Here is a 17,008-nt window from a genome sequence, read left to right on the forward strand (position 1 = left end):
GAACATATTCCTGCATACAACCACAGATCTCCCATTCCCAGGCTTCAGATTTTATGATTCAGTAAAATTTGTCAGAGAGTAAAAGTGAGGAAAACTTGGTAATTAAGTTCCAACAGCTGCGCTGTGGGTGTGGCACTACAAAAAGTGAAGCATGTCATGTAAAACCATTCCTATGCAATCGACAGGTGTTCAATTACAGTAATATTCTCACCAACACTTTTATTAAAGCTCCTTTACAATGGTGGCCATAAAAACATGTAACAATGGAGAAGCAGTAAGTCAAATTTAACGAAGAGCAGTTCAGATTCACTTAGCTTGAGATGTAAAAAGACTGTCAGGAAAAGGTGTTAGATTTGGTATTATGTCAAGTGTCAGTAACTGAAAGCAGTATCATAATACATTATTGCATTTCAAAGATGACTGTTCTGTACAATTTACTTAACAGCATTCAAAAAGAACTCTTCCGTCCATTTTTTACACAAATTATCATTTCAAAATACATTTTAGATAAAATCTTGAATAAAATCTCTATATTTCTGCCATAGATTATGGCAATGGTATAACATCATCAGTCTTACTGTGTGACTTCTCTTGGGTTATATAAAATTCAAGCTTCCTGAAATGCAACATACTAGTAACTTCCAGTTAATTGTGGGAAAAACCCTTTCACATTTCTAACCAGAAAAGATATATCCTTTCAGAAGTCTTACCAGTGATTTGCAGCTGTGATTTCATGGAAAACCCACTGGATGGTCCTGATTTGGACCCACTGCCAGCCATAATACGGGCTGGATCTTGAATCTGGATGAAGAGACAATGTAAACATTTGAATCCTCAGAAACTCAAAAACTGAATCATCTTTTCTTTTGACATGTAGATACATTATACTGCAAACAAAAACACCGCACTTGTTTTCTTTCTAGTTCCTTCCCATTTCCCCAAAGTACAGAAAATGTTTTACAAAAGGAATTAGTCTCTACATACAATGTTAACATTCATTTCTTAGGCAAAACAGGTCTTTTGATTTTGTCCCTTCAATTTGCCAATTAACCAAGAGTGAACAATGTTCTAATCGCAAAGTTTGCTATAACTCTCATGTCTGAAAACATCTGCCTGTTCTGATGTTCTAAGTTCTGGGTAAGAAGTTTACCTTCCTATGTCAAGTATTACTTGGTTAAAAAAAAAAAGGGAAAAAGAAAACTACAATTCACAAGCATACAAAAAAGGCTGAAAATTAATTATTAAAAAGTGAATTTCAAATTCAGATAAACCTGCTTCTGTATGTCTTTCATTTTCACTTGGTCAGATCAAACCTACAGACAAGGGCTGTAATGCTACAAAGTGTTAATACATCATTTCTGAAAAAGGGTAAGACAACCTTCATTTACAGTCCCACCTTCCTTCTTACACACACCCCAGTCCTCAAACCTGTACTAGGCTGATCCTCCCAGCACCAAAGCAAGCAGGTATTCCTATTATTCTTTGAACTTTAACCAATTCAGTAATTGGTTTTGGTGGGCAGAGGAGAGAAAGTGAACAATATTCATCACATAGCTTTGATATTAACAGACAGAAATGAAACAGTGTGCTATCATATTAAAAATAGACATCACTTCGGAAATAGTCAGATATCCTTGCCTCCTATTAATTTTTAAAACACATTTTCAGCTCAGCATCCCTTACCAACTACACTAGATATACATCAGTAAGTCCTCTACAGCAGATTACCCACTGGAAAATGAATGGCTTATCACAGACTCCACATTACCTGCTGGACACAACTTCCAGACTACTTACTGCAATCCCTATTCATGCCATGTTCCCTCCTTTGTGCCATTTCCTCACTGTCTTCTGTGATCACAACCTACTGCAAAACCATGCATCCACCTGTACATCTCCCTTTGGGCTCCCACGTGTTGTGAGGCTCACGTACTGGAGCCAAGGGGTTGGCTTATCAGCACCCGCACATCTCCCAGCCCACTGCTGCACATCTTTGGTTAGCTACACAATCTGAACCCCAAAGCAGATCAATGATCATGTGCCAGCTCTCAGGTCATTTTCTGCACACACTATTTCCAACAAGGAAAGTAACATGTTAGCTTAAGCTGCTGCTAATCTGTATCTTGAGTACAGAGAGATGTATATATGAATTTACCAACTGATAACACCACAGGCAGTCTAAACAAGCACATGTCTTATCCTCTGCATGCCATGCAAAACAGAATTTGTAAAAGGAGACCTCTTCTGAGTAACACAACTTTCTTTTTAGAGACTGCAATCTGAAGCAAAAATCTGTATAGTGTGACACTGATAATTCCACAGGTATCTTGAAAGTGGAAAAATGGGAGGTTCTTGCAACCTACAGCTTGCTGATGTGACTGTTAACTACTGGAGAATATGACACTACCAAAAAAAGTACTAATGACTCGCTTGAATAGTATATACTGTTAATTACTAGATTCCAGACACAAATCACACAAATCTAAATCCTGCTAGAGTGAAAAAGCTTTTATATAAGTATTTAAAAAGTAGTCTAAATTTAAAAGATTTAGAGGACAATTCTTAATTCTGATCCTGTGATTAGTTGTATCAAACTCACTAGGTATCCTTTACACTTTAAGGAAGCTGCTGAATAACTTCTAGACCAGTACAGACATACTGGACAGCCTAAAGAGTCTGCACTTACAAAAGAGATTTTATTTTCCACTTGGAGAAATGACACTGCACATAATACAAATTACTGAAGGCGATAATTTTCAACTGAAGTCATACAGTAAGCACATATGGCATACAACACTCATTCAGAAGCACATGTTAAAGCTAACTGTAATTTCTAAGCATGAAAAATACCCTCATTAAAATGTTTTTATTAAAATTTGATCATTTTCACTGAAAATATGCAGTAAAAATTCTAGCAGCTTAATCACATCTGAAATGACTGTCCTGCAAACATTTCAGTTAGCACGTGTGTCCAAGTGTATACATAGTGAGACATAGTTTTCACTAACTAGCTTAATTAAAATGTGAATAATCTATTGCCTCCTAGTATTTTAAAAAAAAAGAAACTACATTACACATTGATTAGTTCTCTCAATTGCCATAAAGTTTCTAATTATTTTTGAACAAAAAACCTGGAGTCTTATTTTATTGCATGGTTGCTAAAAATCGAGAGGCTCTTCCCTTACAGCAAGCTCCATTAGTCAGTCAGGAAAAAGGAGAGTTCCAAAGGAAGAAGCAGAAGACAACAATTTACCTGTGTCCTGCACTTCAATAGACCTATTCCTCTTTTGATGTTTTCAAATACCTTGACTCCAGTGCCTCTTCCACTCTCCTTAACTGCCAGCTGAAAGACTCAACAAGCAAAGTTCCAAGCCAGACATCCAGCAAGGAATAATCACTGAACTCACATTTTTCTTTCATCTGGGCACTATTTTAAGACTCTTCCCTATGACATATGTATACAATCCCATCCAGATTTTTCATAATTCATATAAATTTAATCAACTTTGACACCTCCATCTCCATGAATTTTTAACTGGAATGGATCAGCTATTAAGAAAGTCTGTAGTGCAACACACACAAAAAAAGCGAGCAGAACAGGACTGGAAGGTGGCATTGTATGTACTTCCTTCCTAGGAAACAAGGCTAAAATACATTGATTAGTCAAATAAGAATCTGTGATGATTAGTGAACTACACTTTGAAGAATCACAAAGAGCTTGCAAAAGACAATAACCCCACAAGTTACATCTAGCTGATTTCTATATTTAACCTTAATTTTTAGCATTTACATTCTCTGTTTATATAACAAATACATACACAAATCTGTTTGGTAAGAAACTACTGTATTAACAGCTATTTTTAATGGCAACACTGCATATGATTTCAACTTAAAACCAGCCTAGGGCTACTTACAAGCTTAATCACAACATAAGACAACATACACTCCTCAATCATTAGTAAAATATTTCCATTTAGTTTTATTACAATAGAAACAATATTTAAGATTCTGTGAAAATCAAATGTCTTTAAGACCAGCAGTTCTGTCAGCAACTGGGTATGAACAGACCATCATGTGTGAACACAAGTATTAACTGTACTAGACCTTTGGACCTCTTGCCAATGGAAAGGAGTATAATGATTGCTTTCCAATTACATTATAAATAATCTTTTTATAAACAAAAATATAATTTGAGAAATCCTATAAACTGCGTATGTCTGCTTCAATGTAATGCAACAAGTACTTCCACGAGTTCAAACTGTTATTCCAAACATTTCTGCAGTAGAAAGTTACACACATCCTCATAAATATTTAGGGATTTGGTTTGGTTTGGGGGTGTTTTTTGTTCTGGTTTTGTCTTGTTTTAAATTACATTAAGCTTATATTGCCATTTTTTCCCTCAGATGCCAATACCCACTTCCAAAAAACCTCACAATTTGAAATTTAGGAAAATTAGTTTAAAGGTTTCAAAGCCGTGACAGAGAGAGCAGGGCAGTGTAACAGACACTCTAATCATGATCACATAAATATAATTTTCTTAGAAATTAATAAGATAAAGTATTTGACATATATAAAGACATAATAATACAGAATATCTTCTTATCATTAAAAATAAACTATTCAAATGCTTGCCTGAATTTCTTCTGTGGCTGCACATCTACTCCCAAGTAGGTTGGTTTGTTTTTTTAACATGCTACCATAATGTGTAGATTATTAGATAAATTATGCTCAACTTCATAACTGCACCTGTCATTGTTTGTAGTCAGCCAGGTTTGAACAAACATTGTTTAAAATAAATCTGCTTCACAGTAGGAAACTTGGCCACACATCCTTACAGGATTCAGTTCTTTGAATTCCACCTCTAACTAGAGCACTTTCTCGGAAGCCTCTCCTATGGCACAACTTGATGGTGTTAGGCCAAAGTGCATCACCTTCAGTGGCATTTTGATCCAAGACAGCAAACTTCATTACCAGATTTTTATTTTTTTTTTTCTGAGTGTGGTATGGAAGAAAAAAGAAATTCTAGAGGAGCACAGCCCAGATGTTACACACACTTTCAGAAAAAGAAAGGAAGAAAGGGAGGATCCTCATTTATTTTTCTAAGAAAACATGAGACAGAGCGGGGAGAAAAGGAGCTCTGAGTGCTTCTTGGTTAAAGCAAAGTAAGGAAGAGGTGGGAAGGATCTTCTTGTCCACAAAATCAGGGAGTATAAATAGAAGAAAAATGCTATCAAAGGCTTGAGAGATCTTCCAAATGTCACACCAAAGTAACTTAGGTGACTTTACCCAGCAGTGGGCTTCACCTGTTAAAGAGCTGAACTACTGAAGAAGGTAGTTCTGTTTCATATTTATTTGAAAGAACAGAAGACACAACTAGGTCAGAATTAAATCCTGTGACGTACATTATACATGCATAGCTTTGAAAATATGTTGGCACATGCTCTTTATAATTTAAAAAAATACTGAAATAATTGCACATTGTTGGCTGCTGTATGCCTTATGTTTAGTAATTAATTTTAAGAACAGGCTAAACTGCTCTTTACAGGTGTACCAATTGAAAGGGTATTTGCTGTTTCAAAAATCCAGAAAAAAATTTGCATAATGAAAAAATTTCTTTAACATACCTAATAATGTAACAATAGTTGTGAAAACCTCACTGTGTAACACAGGAATACAGACTTTTGGAAAAAGTATAAAGTATACAAAGTTTTGTTTAAAAAACTGCATGCAAGATGCAACATGTCACCTTTACAATAATTTATCAACAGCTATGTGAGTTACAGACAGTTAAGAAGAAATTAGACTAGATATTTCAGAGAAAGTTCAAAGTCACCTGTTTGCATCAGTACTGCACTTTTTTGTGTGTGAGAAATTAAATACAAATGCTTCCTCTCCTTCACCCAAAAGACTGAAGCCTCTTTTTAACTGAAGGCATGCATATTGTGGAAAAGTTCTTTTCTCTTAAATGTTAGATATAATTATCCAGTAAGCGTAGGCAGAGACAGGTAGTTTGGCAACTTACTTGTTTAGCAAATCTGCAATTACTTCAACTGTTCAAGTTTCATCTTTTTACTTAAAAGTGCTTTGACAAAGCTGGTTGTATTGTTTTACATTTTTATAATTTTTTTTCTCCCTAAAATAAGTTTTAAGGACATGGTCAGTTTTGCCCAAACAAGAAGACATACAGAAAGAAACTGCTGAGTAATCAACCAGGAAGAAAAGAATAGACTCAGATTATAAGAGTGTTGAGTATACTTTGTAAATGGAAGCAATTATGAGGTTTGCTTCAAGGGATATTTATATAAGGAATGGAAACAGAGGGTTTTAACAACAGAATGCAGCTTAACACCCTTGGCTGTTACTACATGTGAGCAGCACTACACCTACTGACTGAAAATGCAGTCAAATCAAAGTAGTCTCTGCCATAACACATCTGTTGAGATCTGAAATTCAGATGCCTAAATTGTTTTTTGAACAAATGTGAAATACAGTGCATGGTGGGTCCAAACACAGACTTCAGGCTGAATTACCGAGCTGCTGGTGTTCTACCTTCACTGCTACCAGTAACTGTACCCACCAGATCAGAGCCAGCACTGATACACCAGTTCCTACTACAGGCACACCTCCCTTTTGCTGCCTACATACTCAGTTTAACTATTCACAAAGCTAACAACATATGAGCAGCTGTTCCAATAAGAATGAGTGAGATGCAGACTCGAAGACAACACCCGAGCTAATTCAATATACTAGCTAAAAATATATTTGTGAGAAATAAAATGTAATCAGTTTGGGAAGTAACCCAAGTGACATGACCTTCAGAGGCTGCAATGGGAGAAAAGCCAGATACATAAGCCACAAAACACAGAAGTGCCTGAATTCTGTCCCTTCCCTACGATGGACTTTCTAATGAGAAATCTTTGACACTGAAGTAGAAACTTCATCCATTACGCTATCTTAAAAATGTATATTTTACATTTTCCCCTAATTCATGTATACAGTATATATGATCCATTGTACTTTTGGCTCAACACAGGAATTATTTTCATGTTATGCCTGCTTAAAGACTATCATTTCTACACCCTTTCAAAGTACAGTGGTGTATCAGTCAGAAGTCACATCTCTTAAATGAACAGTTGTAATTATACTTTATGAGTGAGATTATCTGAATCTGGAGAACTACAATCCTGAATCCTTCCACTGGATGTTTTTCTGCTACAAGCAAACACACCTTGCAGAGAATTGTAGTGAAGCTGTTAAGATTGGTATGAACAATGAACTAATGGAAACGTGCACATATAAATAAAAACAGCAAAACAAAGGTTAAAAAAATGTCTTTTATTGATAACAAAGGACACTCCTTGCAGCAGTAAAACTAAGGAGTGTTTGTGTCAAGGCCAGGATGCCTTCACTCTGATAAGACTACGGCACAGGTGAATGGCCAGCAAAAGAGCCTGTGCTTTAAAGAGAGGAGAGGGTTATGTCACATCACATATGTCATTCCTTTTCCTGTTAGCCCAACAGGAAAACATAGTGTATCTATAAAGATACGGACATTTCAAATAAGGAAAAAAACAACTAGCATCAGCCTTCACTTAAGATTTATGGAGGTTGAAATAAGCCAGATTCTAAAGTAAAGGACTAGTGCAGAACAACTCTTGACTCCCAAAGAATATAAAATATGAATCTATAAAGCAGTTCTTTATCATGCTTTGGGTTACTTCTGGTGACAAACAGCTGACAGATACCATTAGTTCCATCCTTCATGTTGTACATGAGACACCGGCTATACCACCTCAACACACAGAAACATCCTGGTGCTTGTGAGTACACAAGTGTGAGAAAGTAAACGAAATGTCTGAGAGAATGAGTAGGTAAAATTAATTTAAGACTTTAAAAGTAAATACCATATCCTTCCCTGTAAAGTCTCTGAGTTTTGTTATACTAACTTCCTGCGACCTCATACACATTAAGAATGATAATCATTCTGACAACATATTGATTGATATCCTCCAATAGGATCAAAAGATGGCTCTATTCTGTATCATGAACAGATTCAAAGTTACAGTAGCAAAGACTAAGGAACTACAGACTAAAAGCCTTAAACACCTTTTTTAAAAACACTCCGACAATTATTTATGCAACACTAATCCTCAGCACCGATTCCTTGTTTTTCCTGAGTATCTACCACTTCAAAAGAGAGCTGAACATGGGAAACTCTTCTGAATCCTAAGTTTCTAAGATAGAAAAGCTGCAGAACATTTAATGTGACTATCAAAACAAAGAGATTGCTCAAGAAAAGAACAATTCTGGAAATGTTGTGGCCAGACACCCAGTTGTATTCACACTGCAACTTTTACCTCAATACCAGGGATCTCTCTTGTTCCTTAAGCAAACTGTGCAGATTAGAAAAACTGGTCCATCAACTTCAACCTGTAGAGAAAAATGCTTCCAACAACACTGCTTGCAATTCTAATTAAATTATGTCTTCAGGCCTCCCAAACTTAAGACTTACATCAAAAATATAGAGAATTCATTCATTAGCTTTTCTATGCACCAAGAAGCCTCCCTGTATAACCTGCACCTCAACAGAAATGTTTCATATTACTATTCTCTACATACATATAGTATTTGATACTGAATAAAAGAATTGGAAACAAGACACGTAAAGAAACAGTACCGAAATATAGAAAATTCAAAGAAAAAAAAAATCATGTAACTTGACAGTTTCTTCCCCCTTTTAGTAGTATATCAGTAATTACCCAACCACAAGCTGTTCTTAAGACTAAAACTGTGGCAGGCAGGACAAAAGGACAGACTTATCCACCAACTCAGATAACCTGCCAATGAATTTCCTTCCTAACTAAAAGGACAGCTTTTACTAACTTTTAAGAAATGCTCAAAAAAAAGACAAAGTATACATGAACATCATATGCCTTTCGCTTGATTCCAAAAAGCCTGGCAAGAAAAGTCACTGCAGAGAGCTGCACAAGATAATTAAAACCATTTGTGAAAACAAAGAGATAGTCTATTTTTATTTCAGCCATTTCCTTCTTATGGTACAATCCATTTCAAAGAGGACAACAATTCATATATGCAAACCACTAAGCTAAAACTGGTTCACTGATGTAATCTTAGAAATACAGCAATACTTAGAATGGCTGGTTCTTAAATACCACCGTTGGAAAACAAGATATATTAAACTTGGTGTGCATGTTAACCCACAGTAGAAAGAATTAAACTGGTATTAGAAAGACGGAGAAGACAGTGAAGCTGCCATCACTATAACTACCACAAACTTGAACAGATTTTTGAACTGCTGGATTTACTGATATTAACTGGACATCAACTGGATTAACTCCTGCATTTTATAAACCACTGCTTTTAGAAAGTCACTTTGGTCTTTTAAACTCCTTTAAAAAAAAATCTTTTGTAATAATATAGCTTCAACACAATACTGCTTTGGCTCAGAACTGTGTCTCACCTTAACACTTCTGTGATGCGGTGTCAGGAAAATTTTTCAGTGGTAGTGCACAACCAGAACAATATTACAATCTGTGGACTGGGAGGTAAGCAGTTACCTTGCTACCTGCAAAGCAAGACAAATTGCTTTTCATTCAAGAAACCTGATACACAAGCCAATTCCTTTTATGGCTGAAAGTACCCAGGTGTTATCATGGGTTGACAATACTCAAAGTGAAAGTTCTTTTATCCATTTTATGATGGGCAACACTATTTTCATAGGCCCCCTCTTCTGGAATCTTACTCTATAGGTCTAGGTTTTGGTAGCAGAAGGGCTGCAGGGGTGGCCACTGTGAGAAAAGATCAGGGGTTGCGCCTGCGTTGGACAGATCCAGGTCCAAACCAGACCCCACTGCTGGTCAAAGCTCAGCCCATCAGCAGTGCAGGCAGCGTCTCTGCGATAACATGTTTAGGAAAATGTATAAAACACTGTGCAGCAGCTGTGTGCGAGAGGAGTGGGAAAATGTGAAACAACTTTGCAAACTTGAAGGTCGGTGAAGGCGGGGGAGGAGGTGCTTCAGGCACCAGAGTAGAGATTCCCTGCAGCTGTGGAGAAGCCCATGGTGAGGCAGTTGTGCCCTGCACCCAGGCAGGGTAACGCCCAAGCAGATGCCCCCCCTGCAGCCCAGGGAGGTCCCCACACCAGAGCAGGCTCCTGGCAGGAGCTGCAGCCCATGTGGGAGCAGGTTTTCTGGCAGGACCTGAGGCCCATGGGGGACTCACACTGAAGGAATGTGTTCCTGAAGAACTGCACCCCACGGAAAGGGAGCTGCACTGGAGCAATTCTTGAAGAACTGCAGCCCATAGGAAGGGCCCACATTGGAGAAGTTTGTGAAGGACTGTATCCTATGGGAGGGACCCCATAATGGAGCAAGGGTAAAGTGTGAGGACAAAAGACTGGCAGATACAAAGTGTTACGAACTACCTGCAACATCCATCCCCTACCCCCCTGTGCCACTCAGGGCAGGGAGGAGGTAGAGGAGTTGGGAATGAAGGACTGAAGTTGAGCCTGGAAAAAAGGGGGGAGTGAGGAGAAGGTGTTTATAGTTTTGTTTTTCTTACTATCCTACTCTATTTTTAATCTTCCCTGAGTTAAGTCTGGTTTGCACTCAATGGTAACTGGTGACTGACCTCCACATCCTTATCTTGACTAATGAGCTTTTTCAATCTTATTTTCTCCTGTCTCCTGCTGAAGAGGGAGAGTGAGAAAGGGCTTGGTGGGCACCTGGCAGCCAGCCATGGTTAACCCAACACACAGGTCTACTGTGATCATCACATTACAGCCACAACACTTTTCTTTTAGGATGGTTTAAAGGAAGTTTATACCATCCAAAGTACAAATTAAACTCACAGTCTGAAACCTACCAGCTGACAGTAGTATGATCAGAGAGTTTATGCCCTGAAGAGGTGAAGGTTCCAGAACTGTATAGCGAACCAACTTCTAAGAATGAGCAATATTCTTCTTTCATAGGGAGATATCCTTTTAGCACCTCCAAATACCCGAGTTCCTCTGATCTTACACAATTCCTGTTATTAGGACTGTTAGACTTATTATAGATCTCTAACAAAAAAACATCCAGCTCTAGCGATTAGAACTCTTACATCTTGTAGAAATTAATTAGAGCTTTCCCTCTTAACTCTTCCACTTCCTTCCAGTGTGAACCATGTCCTATATGGAACTTTGTGGAAATACAAGTTAAAAAAAAAAATAATCTGTACTATAACTTCATGGACATCCTTCCTCAGAGAGGAAAAGACAGTGACAAAGGCTGAAGCACTGTAATCAATGGGTAATGACAGAGCCCTAACAGGAAAAAAAACCCTTTGTATTTCACTTTTAAAAAACATTGTTACATTTCCAGGTTTGTAAAAAAAAGTACCCAGAACATATGAACAACGCTTTCCAGTGGTAACCTTGGAAGAGAATTTTCTCAAGGGAGAAGCAGATAGTGTGGCCACAAAGCTACAAGCAGTCATTGTTAAAACTGTGCACCAACAGTAAACTGACCAGGTATCCCAAAGCATTTAGTGCTTTCTTTGAATTGCAGCTGTTTCCTAAACACAGTGTTCTACAGCGTGCAGCCTTGGTTACCATTTACCTAAGCAACACTGTGGCCTAACCGCAGAAATACATGCATTTGGTTTGTAATTTCAAGATTGTTTCTCAACACTACTCAAATTTTATCACAAAGGACAACTTGGAGCACAATAAAGCCCTGAAGAGAACCTGAAGATAGTTACAAAACAGAGTTACCAAACGAAGCAATATTTTTTGTTATCTGCCCTATAAAATCTCATTTAGCAGCTACGTTTATGCTTCAGCTGGCTCTGAGTCTGAGAGGTTCCTACAAAGCAAAAATCCAAGTCTTGAGCATCTCAGTCAAATATTAATGGTGGTGTTAGCAACAGGTTATTTTAGATCTTACTATGAAAGTGTGACAAGGAAATCTTCTGAAGAACTTTACCCAAAGTCTCTTCCTGCCTGTTACTATGGGAAGAGGAAGGGAAGAAGTGATCTGGAGGCCTCTGCTTCTCACTACTTTAGCTATGTGACACAGTAGTGAGAAGAGGTGGTCACACAAATCCACAAGCCGTAAGCTACTTAGTCATGTTATTCAATTATTTTTTAATTAGGGCAATGAAATAATGTTAATGTCATCTCCCAGAGTAAAAATATTGTCAAAATTGCAAGGTTTTTTCCCTTTAAGCAATTTCCTTACTTGTAATCTATTAACTGATAACTGCTTGGAAGAGATATTTCAAATCATCTCCCTTTTACCCATCTTTTTTCATTTTTAACAGTTTTCCTGAAATGCAAGAAGTTACTAGAAATAGGTAGGGAAAAAACAAGTAACATTTCCATATTTAAAACAAAGATATTAAAGGATTAAAAGTTATTTCACAAACACATAAGCAAAACTTGAAATATAAAAAATACACTATAAATACCAAAATTTTGCCTGTTATGAAGTGCCCAAAAAATTAAGGCAAGGGAGACAAAATACACAAAACAGTCACTGAATTTGAAGTCATAGTACAAAGCCTTGTGAAAAATTTCACACAGGATGGGGAAAAAAAATAAACACTCAGTTATACTCTCAGACTTCCCTGAACACAGTCTAAACAACTGTCAAGCAGCACTTACACGTTATCCTGTCTCTCAGAACCTTCCTATGTATATTTTTGTTCTCCCCTATACTGTGCATTTAACAAAAAATATCTAAAAGTGATCCGAAAATAACATAAATGAAAATGTGCTACTGAAAGAGCGTATGAGGAAAGAAGAGTATCTTAAAATGAGAACACGCTTCTATGAATTACTTTTTAATTTCCTCCCCATTTTTTTTTGGTATAGAACCACACAATAATTTAGGCTAGAAAGGACCCCTGGAGGTCAGTCATCCTGTCCAGCACTCTCCCAAAACAGGGCCAACTTCAAAGTTACACCAAGCAGCTCAGTGAGCTCAGTGTCTCATAAAAGTGTTCAGTACACTAAACTAGTAGCAAGAAACAAGTTGTAGTAAAGGTATCTCATCAACTTTCCAGATACACTGACAACAAAGTGAGCATCTCTCTGGTTTTACACAAATGCATCTCCTATTTTCCTAAGGTGCACAAACGCCTCACATTCCTAGCATTTCAGGCCTTTCACAAATCCTGCCATACTGCTACAAAGAGGTATCAAGAGAAACAAACATATTTAACATGAAAGTTAAAATATGAAGTTACCTAAAGCTGCATTCCTTAGAACTTCTAAGTCGCTTCATGTTTGCAATAAGATGGAAAAATAGAGTGAATAAAATGAAACAGGTGAACCCCAAAGACAACTGCCTCTTCTACCCTAAGCAATCACCTTTGAATCAAGTTCAGTTACAAGACGGCTTTCATAAGAGATTTCTCACAGTCAAGATAATTTACTTCTTTCAAGACTTCATGCAAACTGTAAATCAAACTGCTTTACTAAAACCAGAGGGCAATCTAATAGTTCCAAAATAAATTTTATATTACAAGATTTATTTTGTTACACTATTTAATTCTCAGAAGTGTAATAATTTTTCCAGTAGATGTTTATACGTTCACTTCATACAGCTCTCAGTTGAAAGACTGAACTACTGAACTAACTTCTTCTGAAGCATTCTCCACCTCACTGTTTTCCAAAAATAATTCTGGGTTTAGTGAATGTAATAGCTATTCTTTTAACACCTTAGGATGTGTGTTTCCCTGTACCTTTCATTAATAAAAATACATATAAATGCTTCCCTTTTTCTCAAGCTAGGTTTCTTTTTTGTTCTTAAAGACTTTTATTGCTTCTTCATTTTCCACACTAGTTCATATTGTACACATTCAAGGAAAATTAAAATAATTCCTTTCTAAAAGTTGTATTTAAAACAGGGCTATTCCCTTTTAGCTTGTACTATCTTATTGTGTTGCCTTATGGCTTCTAAGCCTCACTGAGGGAAATACCTGCCAAAACAGATTCCTTATTTCTTACCATTTTTCACCTCCTGGACTCCAATCTTTCTCAAAACTCCTTGCACATACCTTTCAGAAATACTGCAGTCGACCTGTCTCTTTTTTGTTATGGCATCTTTTAGAATGGCAACAACCTTTTTCCAGCGATGACAGTCTTTGAACTCTCCCTATACCTTCCTTAATCTGATTTGCTGTAGCTATGTCCACATCAGCAAGCAGTGCAATATAACAGAAGTGGAGCTAGGAACTAAGACAGGTCTGTAGACCCAATACCGACACCGTATGTTTCTGGAGTTTTATTTCTGAAAAGCACTACTCTGATCTCAGAGTCCCACTGCAGCTTCCAGTTTAGTTTCATCAAAAGCAAATCAGCTTCCTTGATCCAAGTTCATTTTTTAAGTCAAAGTGCAGTCTGTGAGAACAATCAGGGAATTCATTTCCAAAGTGCACTCCTTGTCCAAATTAGAACAACAAAAACACTAATGCAGATGCATTCCCTGTTTCTGCATCACCTGTTCCTCTCTGGTATGCATTCTGGCCATATGAAAACCTCCATAAATTTAAATTGTCTACTGACTTAAACTCACGCTTCTGCATAATTTTTCTTTAATTTGGTCAATGTGGATATAAGTATTTTCATACATGAATATGCTTAGTCACTTTATTTCAAGACTTCTACTTTTCACTCTGTTTTGACAGTTTCAGATTAGATTCTTTTACGGAACATTTTCCTTTATAAAAATATAAAAAGCAAACCCCAGAGTTTCCCACTCTCCATCACTGGGATAGACCTGTTTTTTCTCTTCTGCACAAAATCTCAGCTAGAAAACTGTTTCTGCAAAACTACTGGAAAAGCACGACCACAGCAGTTAAAACTAAGTAAATAATAAGGATCTTTCCAGTCAACTAGATTAAGATTGCATTTAAAGTATGTATCTATTTAACTTGAATGATTAATGCTGTAGGTAAAAAAGAAAGCTCTGTCACAAAACACAAAGTATTTGTGTCTTCAAAGAGGGTAATGGATTGTGTTTCTCTGAGGCCTAAGCAATGAGCTGGACCACAGAACTGCTTGTTTCAAGTGGAAGAAAGCCCAGTAACTGAGTACCACTACCTGTATAAACACAGATGTTTGTTTTCACAAGGTGGATGCATTTCAAGAGGTATTAAGTATCTACAGAGATGCTGAAAAACTGAAGTTTCTTTTCCCATTCATTCTATACGCTGGAGAAAAATCATTTGCCAAAACTAAAATTTCTGATAAATCTCTGAAGTCAATTTTGAGCTCAGTGAAGCCCATGCTGTGCCACATAGAAGTGAAAAGGTCACTCAACACCTCTAAGTGACTCTTCACATTCCCAGATACTGAAAAAAGCAAATGTCACTCCTTTCTTCAAAAGGACAAGGATTATCCAAGAAACTACAGGCTAGTCAGTCTCAACTCAATTCCAGAGAAGGTCGGGGACCAAATTCTCAGAGGAGCTATTTCCAAACATATTATGGACAAGAAGGTGTTTTGCATTAGTAAGCATGGATTTATGAAGGCGAAATCTTGAGCAACATGAGAGCTTTTTATGACAAGATAATTTGATAGTGGAGAAGACAGCAGTGGATGCTGATTATCTTTGGCACTGTCTCCTCTAACATTCTCATAGACAAGATGATGATGTATGGACCAGACAGAGGACTGGAGTGGACTGAAAACCTGGTTAAACTGTGAGGCTCAAAGTGTTGGGATCAGCAGTACTCAGTCCATTTAGAGGCCAGTTATTAGTGCTGTACCCCAGGGGCACATGCTTGGCCAATACTGTTTAGCTTCTTTATTTATGACCTGGACAATGGGACCAAGCTCACTCTCAGCAAATATGCGGATGAAACAAAAGTTCCACAAAGAGAAGCGCTAAGTTTTGCACCTGTAGAGAAATAAACTCACACAGCAGTAAAGGCTGGGGGGCAGCTGGACAGAAAGCAACTTTGCAGAAAACGCTGGTCCTGCAGAACACAAACTAGCAATTCTTTCTTGCAGAAAAAAAAAAAAATTCGCCAACATCCTGGGCTGCATTAGGAAATGCATTACTAGCAGGATGAGGAAGGTGGTCCTTCCCCTCTTCTCAGCACCAGTGAGATGACATCTGGTGTGCTAGTCTGTCTAGTTCTGGGGTCCCCAAATCAAGAGTGACACAGACATACCGGAGGGACACCAGCAAAGGGCCATAGAGATGATTAATAGTTGGAACATGACATACGGGGAGAGGCTGAGAGCTAGAATTGTTAAGCGTGGGAAAGAGAATGCTTGGGAGGATCTTATCAGTGTGTACAAATACCTGAAGCTCCTATAAAGTGCTAAAAAAGATAAAGCCAGACTCTCCCCAGCAGTTCTCAGTGATGGAACAATAGGCAGTGGCACAAATAAAATGCAGGAAATTCTCCTTAAAAACAGGGGATTTAGTTCTTTATTTTCCTATGAGGTGGCTGAACAGTGGGGAAGCTTGCCTGGAGATGTTAAGTCTTCATCCTGAGAGATACTCCAAACCCATATGAACACAGTACTGACCACTCTAACTGGCCTTACCTTAAGCAGATAAGTTGGGACCAGAAAATGTCCAGAAGTCCCTTCTAACCTCAATTATTCTTGATTCTTTGATCTCCCTAAAAGAAATTCAATATTTCCTGTTGTACCTGTCCTGTTCCTCCTGCTCGTTCTCTTTAGGTCTCTGTCTTCTAGCAGATTCCTCCTCTAAAGAGACACCTATCAAGTTGGTTATATAGATATTTTTTTCCTCCAGACTGAGGTTCCCTTTCAGTGTCCAGTTATTGATTACAGCTTAAGTTTTACTGCTTTGAATAGAAAGGCACAGACTGCATAAGTCAGCATGCATGTTCTTCAGGTTCAGTGTTCTTCATCCTGAGCAACATCTACTTTAATTTCAACAGCTTTTCCCCACATCCTATATTAAAATTCAATGCATAAGCCTACACTAGGTATTTTTTCTCACTTTAAAAAACTACTTCCATT

General features: G+C 37.5%; 1 protein-coding gene across 2 annotated transcripts in view; it reads right to left on the bottom strand.

The window, feature by feature from the left end:
• The window catches only part of ITCH (itchy E3 ubiquitin protein ligase), a 63,333-nt gene that overhangs the window by 36,461 nt on the left and 9,864 nt on the right, over positions 1–17,008 (bottom strand). Inside the window, exons 2-3 of one of the 2 annotated variants that reach the window (XM_074919988.1) lie at positions 9,482–9,586; positions 711–801 (exon numbers count right to left, since the gene is read on the bottom strand). In XM_074919988.1, coding sequence (XP_074776089.1) covers positions 711–780 — 70 coding nt within the window. In that variant the 5' untranslated portion in view covers positions 781–801; positions 9,482–9,586. The remainder of the gene's footprint in view (positions 1–710; positions 802–9,481; positions 9,587–17,008) is intronic. The other variant, XM_074919987.1, reaches the window with a different exon arrangement.

Source organism: Athene noctua, chromosome 16, assembly GCF_965140245.1.
Source record: "Athene noctua chromosome 16, bAthNoc1.hap1.1, whole genome shotgun sequence".
NCBI classification, from domain to species: domain Eukaryota; kingdom Metazoa; phylum Chordata; class Aves; order Strigiformes; family Strigidae; genus Athene; species Athene noctua.